This window comes from Branchiostoma belcheri, unplaced genomic scaffold (genome assembly GCF_001625305.1).
Source record: "Branchiostoma belcheri isolate BF01 breed outbred unplaced genomic scaffold, Haploidv18h27 scaffold32, whole genome shotgun sequence".
In the NCBI taxonomy this organism is placed as follows: Eukaryota; Metazoa; Chordata; class Leptocardii; order Amphioxiformes; family Branchiostomatidae; genus Branchiostoma; species Branchiostoma belcheri.
This window is the reverse complement of record NW_017803932.1, coordinates 2623070-2643914: the sequence shown is the minus strand read 5'-3', so window position 1 is coordinate 2643914 and position 20845 is coordinate 2623070. Positions and strand designations below refer to the sequence as shown.

The window sequence follows — 20845 nt, the reverse complement described above, 5'->3', positions numbered from 1 at the left end:
AAAAAGGGGGGGGGGGGTCACAAAGAGTAAATACTGAGGGTCATCTTTGAAACACTTTAGAAATCGTTTTGTACGATTGACAGTACTAGTAGGTCCTGGATTGAGGAGAAGACTTGAATGAAAATGATGTCGTCATTCTCTTGCTTTCCTGCCAGTTCGTGTTTCAAGTTCGGACACGAGTTAGTTTTCAATGTTCGCACAAACAAGTTGCACTAAAGATACATCCCAAGACCTGTATTTCACATCGAAAAACCAATACCCAGCTCTGAGCAGATTACCTAAGAGAAATAGAAGTAATTGAAACATTATAGCTAGAGGTACATCCTTCATTCCACTACACAGTTTATTGCTTCATAATTATTACCGGAAAGAGACAGAGGCCCAATGTAAACTGGGGTGTGCTCGCACATATAATCGTTGATTTTGAAGGCTGAAGGTCATGTTTCACATCGTATCTGTAACAGATCTGTAGAATTATTTCGTTATCAAGATAAGTATCATAATACAATTATAACAAGAATTCTGAGATTTCATACCTCCATGAAATATATGAGTTTTTGTAAATGTTTTTTGTCTCATTGACTATGGAGATAAGGTCGTAATCTAGTTCAATCTAGTTCAATCTAGTTCAATTTATGGTTTTCTAAAAAAATAAATTCAAATTACAATATTTTTTATGTAAAATTCCTCTCCTTTGTCATACTTTATTTCAACACGTCCTCATTAATTATGCAAATGACCTCAACATTAACATAATATAGGCATAGGGATGTTAACCTTTAAGGTCTCGGACCGGAGTTTTCTGCTGTGTTCGTAGTGAATTTGTCACCCTCAGCCCGACGGGCTGTCATGTGTATACTAAACGCGGGTCGGAATTTTTCACTCTTTTGGTGGAAAGGGGTGCCGTCCCGCTTATCAATACACGTGATTGATATTTTGTGCGCCCAATTTATTTAGGGGTAAACAAGGCATGTCAAAGTAAATTTGTAAGTGAGGGGTCCCTTTTCTCGTCATTTTTCACACATGGCTGCATGGAAAAAACGAATTTCCCAGGGTAACGGCTTACTACTCGAAGAAGCCCGGTACCTAATCTTTCCGATGTCAGAATTTAATTAAAATCGATGCGATAAGTTTACCGCTATCTTCGATGACCCAAACACACCCACAACACACGTAGAACACACCGTCCCTGTGATCAGGCGAAAAGGCTACACTATCATCCGCGCGGACTGATACCAGGAAGTCTCCGCTGGACCACCAAGATTACGCCACTTATAAAGGCTACAACTAACAGGCTTTTCAGAAAACAGAAAGATATGTACACAGCTATTACGATATTAGGGATACCGTGGCCAAAACATACCATACAAAGTCACGTTTCCGGCGATTTACTGCGCACTTACTTAGACTCTTGTCAGAATCAAACTCCGACCCGGAACCTTAAGTACACATGTCACAAGGTATAAAATTCCCATCATTCACCTATAAGAAGTCACAGAATTTTTTCCATTAATTATGCAAATTAGGTCATCATTTGCATAATTGGTATCTTTTGATGTTCCATCAAACTTACACCGCTTATTCCTGACAGGATAAGCTATCTGTCACCAAAAAATCAAGACCATAGCATGTTCAGGACAAAAGATTCAAAAACCGGAAGTTCTGCTGCAGTACCAAGGTCGGCCACCAGGAAGCCCATATTTGACCTTGACCTTTGTCTTCCTAAGACCTACCAAGGTACCAAATATCATCACAATCCATAAAGGCGTTCTGAAGTTATTGTGCGGAAACACAAACACACAGACACACACACACACACACACACACACACACACACACACACAGACGCGCCAAAAACAATACCTCCATTTTTCATGGAGGTAAAAAAAACTAAAATGCTGCCTTTAGGAGTTAAGTTCCTTTATTTTTTTTAAATAAATAAATAAGGAAAGGAGCAGATCTGGGAGAAAGAGCGATCAGTCGAATATAATCTCCAACTAAACTTGGCAGTGGTCTTACATTGTAAGCTTAGGAAGGGATATGTTTCTTTTTCGAAAACACGATGACTTACACGTACCTGTTGATAGTGAACGATTTTCCGAGATCCACCCGCCAGCTGGGGTTGTAATGAAACCAAGTGTGTGTACAGGAGTTAACAGAGTAATTAGTATTGGTGTTCCCGTCCACGGCACGTCCAGCAACACCGCCGTTTTTAACGGATGACTGGATCGCCGGCTTCCTTAGAGCGATGTTGATATCCGCTCTATACATACTATTAGTCAGGGCGACTGTTAGACAAAACAAGAGAAGTAGTAAGTTTTAGTAAGTTTGTGTTTAATTTCACTATCGTAACTCAAAGGTCTTTAAAATGAGCAATAATGGGACCACTCTAACAAGAGCATTTTTGTAATATTTGCAGATGAACTTGAATCATTCAGGTCACAGACTGTAACTTGTTCTTAATCGTATTACACGTATAGCACTTCCTCATAAATTATGCAAATGAGGTCATGATTTGAATAGATTATGTTTATTGAGTTCACCTTCACTTAATTTCCAAATGCGGCAAGTATGAAATTCCCAGCTGTTACTACTATGAAATTATAGCTATTTGCCATTAATTATGCAAATTAGGTCTTCATTTACATAATCTATACCCTCAAATGTTTTTTCTCTTTCTCAATTACATGTGACAAGTATTTTATAGTCCTATTATCGAACGAAGCAGATGTATAGTATGTCCAGTATGCAAATTGGCTCCTGGTTTGCATAATGCATTGTCATCCAATCATGTCAATTACATCACTTCAGCCACCTACATCCGTCAAGCTGTTCTTGAGTTATCTTCCTTCGAAGATTTTTCAACAACCGCTCCTTCAGTTCCAGAACAAGCCGCTAGGGGGGGCCAAACTCATGTCACTAATTAGCTATCAACCATCCAAAATTCCTGACCCTAGATAATGATACTATTCCCCACTGTTGTAGTATAAGAAAATTGAAGATTTTACCTGAAGATCCCTCATGCCTTGTCCAGTCAAAGTCATCTTTAGAGTCCTGAGTCCATCCACACATGTCCGTCTGAAAGTCACAGTCAAACACACCTGGAGGCGAAGAAGAAACCGATATGTCATAGCATGTATTGTGCATAGGCCTCTTCAACTGTATCGGTTCTTACTCACTGCATTCCAACAGTTAACTGATTTGACTATTTTTAAACAATGAGAGGTTGGGTGATCAAACAGCCATCCCAACGCTGTGTTGCAAAGGGAATAAAAGACTTTTGTTATCGAGTTGTGACACAAGCGGTAGCCGTAACTTGTGTTTATAGTAAATATTATAATATGAGAGGTATTGACAAAAACGTAGAGAGTGATCAAAATTAATGTCGTTTGAGTAGGGTCCTTGTTTGAGTAGAGCAATACTTTAGGCATTATAGAACATCAATAAACATGTTATGTACCGATGGTATTAGCGTATACCTACCCCTGCAGCATGGTTGTATGTCCCACAGAGGCCCCTCACACAGCGTACCGTTGTTCCTGGGCAGAGGGTTGTCGCAGGTGCGAGACCGTGTCCAGTACCCCACACCACAGCTGCAGCTGGTGTAATTAGCGCTCCACGCCGACCAGCCTCCGTCTTCTGAATCAGTCAGACATAACAAGTATTATACTCACTCAAGTGTCTGCCTTATGGAAGTCTACAACACTGAATAACCAACCATTCTTGAACATAGACATAGACGGGAGTCGGTGCACACTTCAACCACTTTTCACCTCGGTTGTACACGTCACTAAATTCACCAGGTTAACACCGGGTCATAGGAGGTGGTTTGAAGTCTGTAGCAGCCCCCTCCTCTGCCCAAGGAAGGTTGGTGGTTCCGCGATGTAGACTGTACTATCATCACCAAAAGATCTCCCTAAATAAATAATCTTAGATATCAGTGTCTTATATGACAGTAATAAATATAATTTTGGCGGACATCCTTAACAACAACGTCGATAGATAAAGATCCATTCCGTGAATCTTAGAATACCAATACACAAACACTAACTACATTAAATACATGCATACACATATCTGCACTCCACAATTACATGTACTTTCTTGTTCGCGTTTCAAGAACAATGAAAGGGCAATAAAACTGTACAAGGTTGAACACATACGGTTCTATATGTTGTGTTCCACTATACTAGTCCAGAGTTCGCTAACCTTACTGAGTTTTGTAAGAAAAAAAAACATTGTAGCTAAGTTATGACCTAGGAACAAAATGTGTGTGCATACATAGCACATGGCGCACATATGACATATTGTTGAAGATATGACGTGACCTACCCTTTAACAAACACATTATGTCCGGTGTGTCATCCGGCTTACAGGTGCAGAGTGGACAGGACCGGCCTTGTGTTTGGACAGTTTCACATGAACAGGTCCCCCTGGGGACGGGACACGGCTCGTCTGCGCCCGAGACGGCAGCGGTGAGCTGGACCGCTGCCAATAGCAACAAAGCGTGATCATCAACAGCCTGACAGAATCTCACCAAAACACTGGGTCAATTTTACAAGACACGTACCTACCACTTCTAACCTCTCGAGAATAGATCTAGACCGGTCACATGGCCCCACCAACACCCATCAGAACATATGCAGCCCCTCACCTGTTGGATGAATTGCTAATTGCCATACTAAACCTTTCCAATAATAATAGATGCTGAAATACAATAAATAAAATACTGGCATCATTTTGTAAACTTGCCCGAAGACACCTTACTTCGTGAAGCATACAATGTTTTATATTCTGGTAAACACGATTGGCTTAACCACGTAAATGACATTCTGAATTACAATGGTCTTGGACAATTCTGGACAAACCCCGGGTCATACCAAGTGGATACGATAACCAATCAATTACGATCCCGCCTTCAAGATATATATATATACAAAAATGGTATAATTCTATTAGTAACAACGCAAAACTTCCTGTTTATACCGCATTAAAGGAAAATTATGGACAAAAACAATACCTCTCAAGTATACACAATCTAGATATCCGAAAAGCAATCACAAAATTAAGAATTAGTTGTCATAAATTAAACATAGAAATAGGTCGATACAAGAAAATACCAAATGACCAAAGGTTCTGTCCATTTTGTCCAAACATGATTGAAAATGAGCACCATTTTATAATGGACTGTACACTATATAATGATAAGCGCTTATTGCTGTTCACCTTTCTTTCCGCTTGTTCAATTGATTTCAATACGTTAGATCCTATAGATAAATGCAACTACATTCTCATGGGAGATAACCAATACAATGTTCACATAGGAAAATACATTAAAGAATGTTTCGATCTTAGAGAACACATGTTAGAGAATAGTTAACACCTTTATTGTTACATTATACATGTACTCTGTACGTAAGTTGACGTTATCCACACATGTATTTAGCTTTGTTAGATCTTTAGTTAAGTTGTAGAAGACCATACAAAAGTCTCTGTACTTTCTGTTGTGTCAATAAAGAATCTGTACTGTCATTGGCTGAACTGCTAATTGCCATGCTGTCATTGGTTGAACTGATAATTGTGATGGACAGTTAGAGAGTAGCCTCCTTCGCAGTCTTGTTGGAGCGCGAATCCTTCTCTCGGCGGCAAAAACCCTCGGCAGCAAATCGTCCCTTGCGGCGGCATATTACTCGCGTCGCTCACAAAAATAACGCCCACGCCCAACAAAACTGCGAAGGATGCTAGTTAGAGTGGGTGTATCACCACGAAATGGTCCAGCCTGTTGCGTGGCTTTCACACCTGCATATGATGATGTTATTTCGGGGTATAATCCCATAACAAAAGTCACCACACCAAATTGGTCTCCACCCATGATCCCCTTTTTGTTGTCAACACGAACCCTTCAGTATAAGTGTATCCGTACACGGTGCGTCTTATATGGGATTTATTTTAAATCTCCTATTCCATTAATGTAACTATAGAGTTCGAAGAACATATGCCTTCGCCATGTAAAGACTTTTTTTAATTTTCATTTTCACAACAGCTACTCATAGTCATATGCCACATATCTGATTCAATACGATTCATCCATGACGTTGACATACATGTACATACAGACCCACACCACAGCCACTACACCAAATAATGAGGAAACATACCAGCTGACGAAGGCAATAACGTGCCAGCCTCTATTGTTGTAGATATACGTGCGACAATGTTATTGTGATATACGATGTTTTTGTGATATACATAATCCCATAATAAAGGGTAGCAAACCAATTTAGTGTAAGTGCATTCTCTAGGCCTGACGCATGGTAAATGTAGTAGTGGCTGAGGAAATATGTATCTTCTAAGTTTTGAAAGTCACCCTTTTATTCTAAAATGGAGTGACTTTGTAATGTTTTGATTCCCCAGAGAGCAATAATGTCTTCCGAACTATTCTGAAGCAAATTGTAGCTTTGAAATTTGTACTTCATCGTTATCTTAGTTACCATAGTAACAAAAGAAGTATCCTGCTTATCCTCTTTTCAGACTAGCCTGTGTAGTACTGACCGATACTCCGTGCTTTAGAGGTGTTAAACCCCGTTTTTTTCGACGTAAGTAAATGATTTAAAGAAAAGACGCTACAGGGCACATTCTGTTGTGTTTACCGTCGTTTCCTTCCTGCACGAAAACAAACATGCATACTGTTGTCACTGTTGGCTTCTCCTATAGTCTCTCTAGCCACCAGGCTAACGACGCGGGTTAAACACAGTAAAATTAACAAAAAATAGCTAGAACAATTGGCCATGGAACATGTAGGTTCGCCACCTGGGACATACTCTGGTTAAGTAAATAAACTTGAAACGTTAAACTTGCCACCATAGACTTCATTTGGCCGCGCAGTTATCCTTTCTGCGTACTGACTCTCCTGGCGAATCATTCCTCCCTCCTTTCTTGCCCAATTCTACGATCGCAGCTAGAAAGGCCTCGTGGAGGCTAGAGTTCTTGCATTTACGAGAGCACCTTACGGCTGCAACTTTGTCAACATTGACGGCAAATACTAGTATTGCTGATGCTATCTGAATACACATTTCGTTTGTTTTTCCTGCTCTTTAAGGTAACGTATTCCACCTTTATTCTTGTTGGTTAATTCATTAATTTAGTACCACTTGGTGGAGCTGTTTCTTTTTTTTCCACCTTCATCCTCACGCACAGAAAAAGGTAGACAACTGTTTTCTAACTCAATATCGTCTCATACCAATGACGAGAAAAAGTAATGAAATGTACCATTACTTAACATGCATATGGTCGCTAAGTCTAGTTAACATAGATGTTGTTTATTTTCGAATGTTAACATTTATTGCTGTCATCCAGCGCCCCACAAAATCATGCTGAAACCCTTCTGTATTTTTTTAGTTAACTCCACTGCCGCACGACGCTAAACTTAGCTTGGTGTACCAGCAAAATTTCCCCATTAAAAAAATGCATGAAATAGCGTTTCAGAGGTTTGCGGTTTCAAAATTTTCCGGGGGAGCATTCTCCAGGACCCCACCAGAATGGCACTCGCGAGGGGTGCGAATTCGGTCAATATCAATATCTGGTCCCCGATGAAAATTTCGTGCCTGCATCTCTGGAAAAATGTTCTTACCTGCCGTCAGTAGCAGCAGCCAGCACCTAGCCGCCGGCCCCGGGCGGAGCCGCATGGCCTGGAAACAAGTTACCTCACACCGTCACCATCCACCGGGTATGTGTGTGTGTGCCCCGCCGTCGCAGAAAAACTAATGACGTGTTGGGAGATAGAACAGGAAGTTTCACAGAGCTTCAATCATCAATTATTCAATCGTGCTTTAAGATTCGCGAGGTACACGCGAAATTAATGAGTCACCATTTGCGAGCAAATACAAAAAGTGTCATCCTTTCCTTTACCTTTTTATTGGCTGACAAGTTCAGGTACGTTTGACCGCAATCGTAGAATACTTCCACAGATTATTCCACAAATTATCTTGGCACTAGTCGTTCAAGAATATGTCATTTTTAAACAATAAGTGGAGGGTAGGGATATTGCCCAGAAAATGTCTATAGCGTGCACACCTTCAGATGGAGTGTGTACACTGTAACCACTCGATCAGGTTTGATTTACATGATATCAGACTTCTTTAAACATTACATTCGTGCAATATGCTACCAAATTAACATTTGATATCATGATTACATTGTGATAATAACATGTACATTGTGATAATAACATGTACACTGTAATTTTCCATTTCTAGTGCCGCTTACAATGAAGAAAAACTTTCTCCAACTGGAGGAAATACGGTGTTTTACCTTTGGCTAGTTGCCATGTTCTACCAGGTCTTATAGAAATGCTTGACTCATAATTCAAACAAAATGCTCCCATAGTTGGCATCCAATTTTTCCTGTCTTTAAGATATCTTAACAGCTCATTTATCATATTATCCAATGTTAATATATATGAATGAATTATATATCCGTTTTCGCTTGTGGTTTGTCCGTACGTATATCCACACGCTGGACAAACTGCAGGACAAGAAGTTAGGTCAAAGGTTCCAGAAAGGTCCCAGAAGAGGTTATCTCATTTCCTGCTACATGTATATTTACCTATTGGGAAAAAGACTAGCGATTGACAGTTAATAATGAATATAAAAGAATAAATCCACATAAACCCTGATGTTTCATGGAGGTATGGAATCTTCAATGTCTTGTTTATTACTGGGGTATGTTTTAAAAACAAACAAAGGCAAGTGGAATGTACTTACCAGCACATGTTTTTACAAATCTGTAAACGACAAGATTTTCAGGAAAGCATGTAAGTTGATAAGGAGTGTACAGGAGAAACCATTATTACAAGAGTAATCAGTAGAGCAATAATTATAAGTACTGGCAACTGCTACACATACAATGACTGGCACAGCTGCATCTTGACAATACATCATGACAATATCTCTAAAGTGTATACTGAGAATCTGCCTTGGTGAGGAAGTTGATACAATAGCTTATTCTGGAACTACAGGTACTTGTTACACAATGCCATGCACACACATTGAATATTACACAAATTGCTGTGGATGCAGTTATGCAACCCTCCTCTAGAGGGCCACTCTAGCTGGTGTTTGCTGGCTCTTGCCTTTGTTCCTGTGTCTTCCCATAAGTTCACAACTATGAGCAGGGTGTGTGGAACTCTAGTTTTGGCCCAATATAAATTCTATGCGCAAAGTACGATACAGGGGTTTTAAAAATTTAAAAAATACAAATAATCAACAAGTCAGGCATGGATGACCATTGTAGCTTTCTCAAATACTGTAAATCACTTTGTGTTCCTGGTAGCAAAAGTTCATAGTCTGAGAAAAATGGACAGGTTCGCGTAACCATATGCTCAAGGTAGCGACCGGTACAGTAAAGTTGGCAAATTATTTGCTAATGGTAAGGATAAGTTCATGATACAGAAATAACTGCAAATATAAAAGTACAGTGAAAAAAATTATGATTTACAGTTATTTTTCCATGTATTTTTTTAAAATGCCATGAGTGTTTGGGTCTCTACAAAACCTAACTTCTTGAGGTGCCCTCAAGTTCGTCTTGACTCTTGGTACAAATAATTAAGTCATGTTAGATTATTTCCAATATAGTTACCTGATGTCTGGTGTTATGCACTATAACTAGAGTTGGTACATATAACTCTTGACCATGTACTGTACAATGTGAAAATCTCATCTTCCAGTTACTGACACTGTCAGAATCTACTGCACAATAACCAGTCTACCAACAATGTACTAACACAAACAGCACAATGTACCACTTACTGCGCAATCACACTCATCATACCAACTTGATGCTGTGGAATTTTCAAGCAGGCTGTGACAGCACCAAATGCTGGCAAGGATCTAAGACAGCCTTTTCCATGTCAAGACAGCTGAATGGAGAAATCCATGACTATCCCAAGAATGCCCTCATGATTAGTTTCTGATCTGACTTTGCTCTTACTCACTACAGGGGCAACAAAGACATATTACCTAGTAGATGTACATGTACGTATACAATCATGAGGTGGATGTGCATATCAACATAATACAATCTCAGTTGTCTCTACGTTTCAATGTAGCATTGTCAGATGTTTAGGATGTCATGTCATCAGCATCCTCTGGTCCAAAAAGTATATCTAACTTGCACAGTGGGACACTATGTCATAGTTGGAAGCTACCATAATCATATACATGTATAAGGTATACATACATGTACATGTAGTTGTTCTTCCCACTAATCTGCATCCAACATACATAATTGTATTCATTCTGACGGTCCTACATGTATGTAGGCAATCTTCAGCTTGCTACTTTTACTGTGGAATTTAGTTTGTATACAGATGACTTTATCTATATTGTACGGTCTGAAGAACTCACGACGCTGCGTAGTAGATAGACAGTTTCTATTTAGTACCAAGAACAGACTACTTTATCTACATACTCATTACTTACACCTGCATTCAGCGCCAATCCTATTTCCATATCTGCAAGTTTCAAGTTTTTGACTGAAGTGGCCAGATAAGATCAGTCTTAGTCATCTAAAACATATGAATTCAAACCATAATGTTGATATAAATATCACAATTACATGTAAGTAAGTGATGCTAGTATGTGGCTATTGTATTTTCTATCGTGGCCACATCCCCTTGTTATACGGCAAACAGTCTTACTGCAGTAGTAAGACATATACGTTGTGTACTACAGTGGTAAAACATAAAGTGATACAAGGTTTTAGAGAATTCTGCAAATTTGTGTGTATATGAGGGAGGTCTGTTGGTTGCTACTTGAGCTTGTACTATGTCCATTGACCAAGTTTTGTGTTTACATATTTTGTTCTTCGTCAACTATCAGGAGTGTGTAAAAAAGGGCATTAAAATCAAAAACCAAAACTCCTCTCACAATACCGCATTTCAAGCAATAATAAAAGAAATGCTAGATGGGCTGTTGAAGTTTCTTGCTGGTGACAAATCGTCTGGCTTCTTTCTTCAGATGCTTCAACTCCTCCATCTCCTCATCATCAGGCTCCCAGTCAGAGTCTTCGTCCTACAGGTGGCAAGGTGGTCTGTGGTTAGGGTTGTTGACTCATAGATCTTAAGGCAATAGGTTTCAAATCCCTGACAGGCCCCAGTGTTGTGCCCTTGGGAAAGGCACATCTATTTCCTCACTCCACTCAGGTGAAAATGAGTATATAGCTTTTGTTAGGGATGTCCTCTTGGATGGGACTTAAAGCCTCTCATGTTTAAGGAGAGCAACACATTAAAAATCCCAATACACTCTTTTAAATCTAATCAAATCAATCAAAAAGAGTAGGTAGTGAGTCAGTGGGAGTGGAACAAACTTAGTACAGTTCACTCTTATGCAGCTCGTAATTATTACTCAAAACTGGTCACGCCTATGGGCAGTTTACCAGTTAAGCAAAACAAACTAACAAACACAATGAAGCAAGAAAGAAGAGCTATTTTGGACATCCTGGTAATGAACACACAAAGGCACATCTTGTTTTTAAAGTCTCTCAACAAACAATAGGCCCCTCCCAAAATTTTTCATCTAGAATCCAAAATTCACCATCTTACTTCTGAATCAGTATTTCTTGCATTTTTTTTCAACATTCTTTTCATTTCCTGCACACTTTTAGCAAAGATAGAACAGTTTTGTGCATCAAGGACATTTTCCTTTCTCCTAGCCAGCATAATCATCTGAAATGGTTCACCTGGCCTGCTCCATAACTGGATTGGTCCGACACTTCCTCGTCCTCATCAGCCAGGAAACTGTCATTGTAGTCGTATGTGTTGGGCAGACCATCATCATCACTCTCTCCCTTCATCGCACTCTTCCCGGAACCTCCTATCACGTAAACAGTGGAATCATTCAACATTATAATGGTGTGCTGCAGAATCATGTCTGTTGGCAACAGTTCTGCACTGTAGAGTGTAGGTGTTCTGTACTGAGTGTAGTTGTTCTGCACTGAGTGGAGGTGTTCTGCACTGAGTCTAGTTATTCTGCACTGAGTCTAGTTATTCTGCACTGAGTGTAGTTATTCTGCACTGAGTGGAGGTGTTCTGCACTGAGTGTAGTTATTCTGCACTGAGTGGAGGTGTTTTGCACTGAGTGTAGTTATTCTGCACTGAGTGTAGTTGTTCTGCACTGAGTGGAAGTGTTCTGCACTGAGTGGTGGTGTTCTGCACTGAGTGGAGGTGTTATACACTGAGTGGAGTTGTTCTGCACTGAGTGGTGATGTTCTGCACTGGGTTGAGGTGTTATACACTGAGTGGAGTTGTTCTGCACTGAGTGGAGGTGTTCTGCACTGAGTGGAGGTGTTATACACTAAATATTAATAGCTCTCTTCACTAACCAGTTCTCTGAGCAACCTTTCGCTTGGGTCTCTCTTTTTCTTCATCATCATCATCATCATCATCATCTGGATCATGAGTGTGTTTGAAGTCTTTCTTGTGCTGAGGATTTTTCCTGCAAGAGCAAGATAGATGTCACTGTAACCTCCACTATTCAGTAACATTATACACAAAAAGGTAGACACTTTTGTCCTGCACTTTTTATCCTTTTGGAGGACTGTCTGCAATGCTAAAGATAATTCAGCAAGCGCTTTTCTTCTTGAGTTATGCAAGATATGGACTGTAAAAAAGGCTGATGAAGAACTACTGACAGCATTCAAGATGTCAAAAGCCATTTTACACATACTGACATCTCGAATACTAAGTTTGGTGCCGAAAGCTCTCTATCCTAGCTGATCTCTAACAAGACAGTTGAGATTATTGGGCCATGTACTTAGACAGCCAGCAAAGTATAGTACATAAGCTGCATCAGGATTTCCTGAACGTGACATGTGTGTGGAAGACAACCAAAACTGAAAAGATTGGTGGTTGGTTCTGTTGCTGCCCACTTGAAAATCCTATAGCATTAAAATGGTACAATGACCTGCGAAAAATGTGAGTGCACCATAAGATATATTGTTCTAGTCACCTGTAACATTTGATGCCAAATTCACACTCAGGTCTCTCGTCGTCCTCCCCATCCCCCCTGTCCTCCTCCTCAGAGTTGTAGTCTGAGTCCCCGGGGTGAGAGAACTCTTTGAAGTGGGCCACGTTCTTCCTGAAGTATACAGCATGAACAAATTATACTATATTCAGATATTATATTCACACTTTGTTCCACATAACTGATGAGCCACCTTTAGACATACCGGTAACACACCTTTAGACATAACAGACCGGACTGTTTGATCCACTCACACCAAAAGTCTGGTCTTACACAGCTAGTACATGTGCTTACTGTAGATAATTGTTGTGTTAAACCTACTCCTAGTAGTCTCTTACTCTTTTTGTTAAGTATCGTGAGGTCTTAATCATGCTCAAGGCATGGCTTTCCTCAAATATGGGGCCTCTGGCTTTACATGCATTTCAAGAGGATGCCTTTAAACAAAGTTAAGTACCCATATTGGCCACCCTAGAGTTGTAGATACAGGTTGATCCAAAGGCCTTATCCACCACTTTGAAATTCCTTTAAGTTAGAATTCTAACATACTCCTGTAACTGTCTTCTCTTAAAATATCAGCATTGACAATATTCTAATTTTCTAATTACATGTTTAAACATACATGTAATGTATAAAACATCAAGTTTACTCTAATTTCCAAGCTGACACTATATGTTGAGAAAAACGGACATTATATTGTGTTCTGTAGTAAATATAGTACAATATAGTAACAGTACATGTTACTAGTCCTGTTACTTGTAGTAGACTCCACTTCAGAAATGTTGCCCTGACCTGTAGCAGTTCTTGCCATAAGAACAAGGTCGCCGTCCTGTCTTCTTGGCTGGTTTTCTTGTCTTCCTCCCCTCCTCTTCACTCTCATCACTCCCGCGCCTCGTCCTTCTCTGTGTCTGACAGGGAGGTTTGGATTTGTGAATATATAATGAAGAAGACCTTTATTGCACATTTTTGTCACACTTGGCTAAGTACAGGAAACAACAAAACAAGATGAACAGATACAGTTACAAAGGCAACTAACTATCATTATATAAATTCAACTTCTCCTTGATTTTCAGTTATATAATATAGCCAACCTTGTACTAAAGACTACCTAGAGCATAAGGACCACCTGGCCATTTATAATATTCATATATAACATGTATGTACAGTGAAACCTATCCAAATGACCACCTCTACATAAGGACCACCTGGGTATTGATATACATGTACAGTCAAACTTGTACTGGCGACCACATTTGCATAAGGTCCACCTGTATGTAAGCTCCCATTGTTTGCAGGTACACTGATCCAAAGGTGACAAAGTTGTATACAAGCTGGGAGCTCACTATGTGGTGATGTCATGAAAGTCCCTGGATATGGTGACATTTTAGGATTTGGCAAGGCAATAAGGTCAAACCTCTGTCAGAAATGTTAACTATGATGGACCAGTGTAGAGACAGAAAAATGACTTGGTGCTAAGTACAGTTCAAGGCCATTATACTACAGGTATAATGTCCTTGGTACAGTGTATCAAACAAGGTGTCCTAGAGATCTCTGATGTTCCCTTTTAAGGACTCCGCCCACCTTGGAGGCCCTTCTGCTGACAGGCAGCACCTCCTCATCTGAGTCCTCATCAGAGTCCATGGTGTACACTCTTCTCCTGCCTCGAGTCTTCGTCTTTCCTCTGGCTTTGGGCGTTACCTTCAATTCAGACAAAATGGATTGGATTTGGATCTCCATTACATGTAGTGACACAACATTCACTATTTCATTCTTGGAGTCCAGCAAAACAAATTATACTTTGTACAACAGAAAACTTCATTACCAAAAGGTGAACTCAAACTCAGAAGGGAAGGCTCAGAGGTAAAAAAGGCACAAAGGATATAAAATCAAAATATGACTTGTGGTTTCACCTTTCTTTTTCTTTCCTCTTCCTCCCAGTCACTGTCCTCTCCATCATCCGACAAGTCTTCTTCCTCCTCCTCTGCCTCCTCCCCACTCATCACCCACTCCTCATCTGCCATCCTTTTCTACAGGTTGAAACACAGCAGATTACACAAACTTGCATTCTCATGTTACAAATTCTTCTTTAATACCTTGTTAGTTTTATTCTAAATTTCATTTCAACTGCCAGACTCCCATATTTTTCATCATATGGAAATGGAACACATCAAGCTTTCTTTTTATGATATATGATAAAAAAAAGCTAATGATACACACGTACAAGAACAACAGAGACACAACAGACCAACTTCAACTCTGCAAACTTTTCGTGCAAGATTTATGTTCTAATGACAGTCAGTTGGCATTACACTTTTAAGGCAACTAGAAAAGATTTCCCCACAAACCTTTGGAGTCCTGCTGGTGGTTCTTCTGACAGAGGGGGACTCCTCCTCCTCTATTCCCAGGTCTTCTTCCTCGCTCTCACTGACGTCCCTCGCTTTGCTCCGTCCTCTACCCCGCCCCCTCCCCCGTCCCCTGCCCCTCCCCACAGCCCCACCCCTCTTCTTCGCCGGGGTGGGGGCCACCTCCTCCCCCTCACTACCGCTCCAGTCCTTGGGCGGTCTACCACGACCCCTGCCCCGACCTCTGCCCCGACCTCTGCCACCACCTCGCCCACGTCCCGAACCACCTGCACAACAAATAATGACAAATAACTTTATTGTACAACAATTGTACAGGGTACAATGTATGGCATCTACTAGTATATACTGACTACATTTTCATAAGGCTAACCTAACTAATACAAGAGTGGTTGGCTACTATAGGATAGGTATGAACCTGAAGGAATTTCTAATGAACATTGGAGGAATTTTTAGTCTTTAATACACATCCCTATGTATACCATGCAGGGGAGAAATGACACGTCAACTCAACTCCTTTTCAACCAGAAACAAGAGATTTTAGATTACTGGAAGTATGCAATCCTTGCAATTTGCTTCCTGAATTCCCCCAAGTTGACCTGCTGTGTCTTAGTCAGATCCTTAGACCCTTGACCCCGTCATTCTGTCAATCTTCTCCAAACCACTCACCTGCACTGTCAACCTACTCTGTCCTGACATGCAGGTACACAAGCCCACAGCTCAGTCAGTCACAATACTTTTGTATGCATAAGTAAGAAATGCTGGGACAGTTATGAACACAGGAAATGCCTGCGAGTTAAAGAACAACATCTGTGGGAAAAATGAACCTCATTATCTAGAGCAAGAGTCATTGCAGGAGAAATGTCAGTTCATTGGTCCAGGATTGTTCGTAATCATTGGGCATCCTGCAAAGCCAGTCAGACACTGCAAACACAACCAACTGCTGTGTAGCAACTTTTTGGCAACCTGGTGATCGTGATATGATTTGATATAACATTAGATGATGAATAACAAGATGCTACATACAACTAAAGCAACCTCATGAATGATTTACCAACCATACTAATGCTTAACATTAAATTAGAGCTGGTATTGGCTTGTCCCAAGGAAAATGGTATGCAGATCCTCTCTGATAGATGATACCTTGCATTAGGGGGAAAGTTAAGAGCATGACTTTACCTCGTTTCGCGGGTGTACTTGTGACTTCCCCGCCAGTTCCCTCAGCTCCAGCGGCGTTGACAGGTGGCAGCCTCTCCATCCACTCAGGAAGCTTCCGTTTTCTCTCCAGCGGCAGGGCCACTTCTCTGTTCCCTACTTGTGTTGTTTTTGCTTTCTGCATTAAAGCAGCAAAAAGATGACCATAAGTTGTGTTATGTTTCCCAAAAGCTGAATAAAATGGACCAGGTGCACACAGTCTCACTAGTAGAGGGATAAATCTCTTTGAGTACTCTAGCGGACAGGAGAGTACTAAGAGAGTACTCATCACAAAGGACAAGACCAAAAGAGAGCTGGAAGAGCTCTGTCCCCACAAGAAGAGACTCCAAAGAGAACTGCTGTAGATTCCTTCTTGACACCTAAGGTTGGACCCCCCTCAGATATCATCAATTGTTTTGAACAATAGATAATTAAATGGGGATTAATGTCTAACCCTAACAATAGAATGACAATGACATAAAAACAACATCACAGCAGCCATGTTTTCACAGGTAATTTTGAAAGAGACTTTTCAAACAATGGGAAATTTATGTAACAAAACAGTTGTAAAAAAGAGACTTGTAACAGACTGCAAGAGATCTGAGATAGAATTTGGGAGAACAATGCCTAATCCAAAGAGAACTGCTGAGTACTCAATTGTCCGCTAGAGTACTCAGAGAGATTTATCCCTCTACTAGTGTCTGTGATGCAAGCAAATATAAACAATTCAAAGTCTTTGTTGCATTTCTACATAGTGTAAAGCCTAAAACACAAGATGAAACAGTTGGTGAAGAAAATACATCTATTATCTACTACAAGGTGCACATGTGCTTTTTGTGCAGGTCTAGACATGTTTTACCTGTGAAGGTGTCTCCTGTGACATGGCAGGACTGGGCAGCTTTTTTCTCTCCTCTTGGCTTTCTGCAGCTCCATTGGTCGTGGAGAGGTTCTCTGGTATTCAAGATATGTACACGAAGGATGTTACATTTCAGAGTTAGTGAACACTTCCATACGTACCCCGGTATAAGGATCATACAGTGTTCTTCATTCCTCTACAGGAGATACTGTAATATAATACTTAAAGATGTGCACATCCCTAATTCAGTAATTGGGCATTAACTAGGCCCTCTTGCATCTTGAACTAGTATCACTACATACATTGTACTAAACTTCTGCCACAGTGCATAAGTGGGAAAGAAGTTGTGCCAGGAACATGCCCTTTGACTCTTGAGAGCTAAACCTAGCAGAATGTGTTTCTATGGTATTAGGACATTTCTCAGCCATGATATTTCCCTGTCACATGATACTAGTAGTACTAGTAGCTAAATTTCTGTTGTTACTAGTAGGGTTAGGGTTGAGGTTAGGATTTGAATTAGGGAAGGGATTCATCATTGAGGTAATGACTAGCATTAGAGTTAGAAACAGGCATCTCCTTGACCGCAAAACATCTTGGCGGCAAAACATCTGCTAAGCATTTCTATCCCTTGGCCAGCAACCCTGGCTTCTTACCTGTGTTCTTAATGTCGTCGTCTCCAACATCTTCTGGCTTCTTTTCCTCCTTAAGGGGACATCTCATTGGAAGATCCTTTGTTGTACTTTTGATGTCTTCATCTTGTTTTGCTGGGCTTGTAACTTCTTCTTCCACTTTGACACTTTCATCAGCATATGTGCCAACATCACTGAGAAAAAAAAGACACAGGCATTCTAGATCTGGTGTCTCTCTGGTGTAACATCTATTATTATCAAGACAATGTTAATACATGTAGGACAGGCATATAAATGTGCCAGTGGCAGATGCAACTACAAACAAGAAATCTGAGATATTTCAGACTTCTGGGAAGTATTTTGAGTTTTCATGGCTTTCAAATTCACTGTCTGAGACCTCTGGAACCTTCTGTATACTACTACAGCATTATGATAGGAAATGGTGGTAGATAGGGAACTGTAAAAGCCTCAAAAATAAAACCACCGCAAAATTAAGCACTTAAATACAGTACAATGAGAGAGGGACTTACCTAGCTGCTGTTGTCTTTCTGAAGGTGTCAGAGATGATCACCTCAAACACAAAGGTGTTTGGTAAGAGGGCAAACTGGTCTCCATGCTGAAGATCCTTCCACTGGTCTTTAGGCAATGGTTGGAGAGAATCACCATCCACAGACTTGAAGAAGCAAGGGTTGACATGGATCTGTAAAAACAAGAAATTAGAGATTGCTGAATCCCAGAGAAACATACAAACATACACAAACCCACAGCTCAAACACCCAAAACAATACTTACGTACCCAGAAGTAACAAAGCAATTATAAATATATTATAACCAACATCATCTTGGATTCAAATTAATGTCACCTGTCTCATCTGCTCATGACAGCCTTAAGGGCACTTTTATGTCATTATGCCAATGACAATAAAACAGGTAACATTACAACAAACATTACCACAAGGACCACAAGAAATTGGAGATTTCATACCTCCATGAAAGACCTAGAGGTTTTTTGTGACTTTTTTGTTTTAGTCACTTATTACATTTGTGTGTGTGTGTGTGTGTGTGTGTGTGTGTGTGAGTGTGTGTGTGTTTGTGTTTGTGTTTGTGTGTGTGCATATGCATGTGTGTGTGAATGTAACAATGTAACATTCTCTGAAATTTTGAACTTTCACTCACTGGTTTGAGCCTCAGCTGACCACTGGACACATCCAGGATGCCGTGAGACCTGGACACACGTTTGTCTGTAACCTGAAAAGAGACTTGATTAGATAAACCACTGTGACAGTATTTCAATGTATTGTTATGTTATCTTTGAGTTTGACTTTGATGCCTGTTTAATGATTGGCTGCCTTGGCATGTGCATCTCCCAGTATTTATCATTTTACTGGTATGCTGAAAAAAATCATGCTGCATAGTAATGGTCCATTTGTTTAATTGTTAACAGTTTATCAATATTTATGTTTACCGAAGGAAAACATATTGCTTTTGCTATGTATATGTTTCCTCTTCCTCCATTCCAAACACTGACCTCTGACCTGGCCAATGACCTGATTTGTTGATGTCTCTCACCATGGTAACTGGTGTTGGGTTACATATTATAAATGTTGCAATTTTATAGTAAGAGGGATTTATACTCCTGTCTGACCATATATATGAATGTATTTGACTCTAATTTTGAGTAAGAATTAAAAGAGCAGGCCATATGCGAAGATAAATATAAGCATTAGCTTTGCAAATGTTACCTTTCTAGTTTGTACCTAAGATCATGTTGCAGTTCTTTAACATAATTCACTGTAAATATGTTTACTTTTGCAGTGATTTTATCTTGCAGCATGAGGGGAAAAGGGAGTTTTCCACTGCGTTTCGTTGATGTTCGCAGTTGAAAGAATTCTATTGACGTGGAATAGAAGTACAGAACACATAATCGCGATGCTTTGGTTAGATGGCAAAGAAGTCACCGCGACCATTTCACGATTTACAGTACATCAATCTAGTGCTGTGCAAATTGTCATGTGACTAACGTTAATTATGTAACAGTTGCGTTTCACCTAAACACTATCAACACCATGTAATTATAATGTTGGGTGGTGCATGTTGGGTCTTCACTGTGAACATGTGGAAATTAGACCCTAACCAAACATAAATTTGTTTACTTGGTTTACCAGCTCTATTAGCCTAGACGGCTGAGGTTAGTGTACGTCAAGTCCACATAAACAAATATGTTAATATGAGGTCAAGAGGAGAGCTTACCCCCAAAAACGGCCCCCTGCCGACAATAGTCTCGCCCAGCGGGAGCAAAATGGGACTCCCGCCCTCCACTGGCTTCAACTCTATTCCCGACATAACGTCTGAGCGAGCAGTTTTATCCTTGCAGATACAAACCAAAACAGAGAAGGCGGGACTGACCCTAGAGGCACGCCATCATGAAAACAGACGCGGGGTGATTGACTTCCGGGTTGATGACGTCACAAGTTGGACGAGTTCAAGCTCAGGGGGATTTACTCAACACGGTGTTAACGTTACCAGTGGTTATGTCAAAGAGAGTACCCGTTGTTGCTTGTACGCGTATTAACTGGTGTTAGATCTCTTTGTATCTTTTTAACGTCTTGCTTTCCGAAGTCATCTTCCTTTCCTTGTAAATGTTAATTATTTCCCTCCCCTCTCTGGTTTCATCGGACTTGGAGAGGGTCAGTCAGCAGAGACCTCTTGCGAGGTTAGAGAGAAGCACATGACTTTTGTACAATATGTTCATGCATGGAGTAAAATTAAGGGTCAATGATCCGCATGGTG

The 20845-nt window shown here is 40.3% G+C and overlaps 2 protein-coding genes across 3 annotated transcripts in view; both read right to left on the bottom strand.

Annotated features, from left to right (window-relative positions):
- Positions 1-7685, bottom strand: part of LOC109474803 (MAM and LDL-receptor class A domain-containing protein 1-like) — a 10780-nt gene extending 3095 nt beyond the window's left edge. Inside the window, exons 1-3 of the mRNA XM_019775162.1 lie at positions 7631-7685; positions 3484-3639; positions 3009-3101 (exon numbers count right to left, since the gene is read on the bottom strand). Of these exons, the coding sequence (XP_019630721.1) occupies positions 3009-3101; positions 3484-3639; positions 7631-7685 (304 nt within the window). The remainder of the gene's footprint in view (positions 1-3008; positions 3102-3483; positions 3640-7630) is intronic.
- Positions 7686-8687: 1002 nt separating this feature from the next.
- On the bottom strand, positions 8688-20514 carry LOC109475010 (aprataxin and PNK-like factor). 2 transcript variants are annotated; one of them, XM_019775537.1, is made up of 14 exons: positions 20306-20514; positions 19232-19303; positions 18586-18755; positions 18080-18249; positions 17430-17521; positions 16556-16709; positions 15362-15645; positions 14927-15043; positions 14598-14714; positions 13809-13924; positions 13005-13133; positions 12379-12491; positions 11737-11870; positions 8688-11069 (listed from the first exon to the last, which is right to left on the bottom strand). In XM_019775537.1, exons 1-14 carry the CDS (start codon positions 20396-20398, stop codon positions 10959-10961), a joined length of 1872 nt encoding a protein of 623 aa, XP_019631096.1. In that variant the 5' UTR covers positions 20399-20514; the 3' UTR covers positions 8688-10958. The 2 variants fall into 2 exon arrangements, with proteins under 2 accessions (XP_019631096.1, XP_019631098.1); XM_019775539.1 differs by having other exon boundaries at positions 13809-13918.
- Between the last annotated feature and the right edge of the window lie 331 nt (positions 20515-20845).

Bases quoted from the DNA above. Each gene is read 5' to 3' on its own strand.
- LOC109475010 (XM_019775537.1), bottom strand. From the start codon at position 20,398: ATGTCGGGAATAGAGTTGAAGCCAGTGGAGGGCGGGAGTCCCATTTTG. The intron at 19,304-20,305 runs GTAAGCTCTCCT...GTCTCTTTTCAG, and splicing joins GCAGGGGGCCGTTTTTGGGG to GTTACAGACAAACGTGTGTC. The intron at 13,134-13,808 runs GTCAGGGCAACA...TGTATACTTCAG, and splicing joins TATGGCAAGAACTGCTACAG to GAAGAACGTGGCCCACTTCA.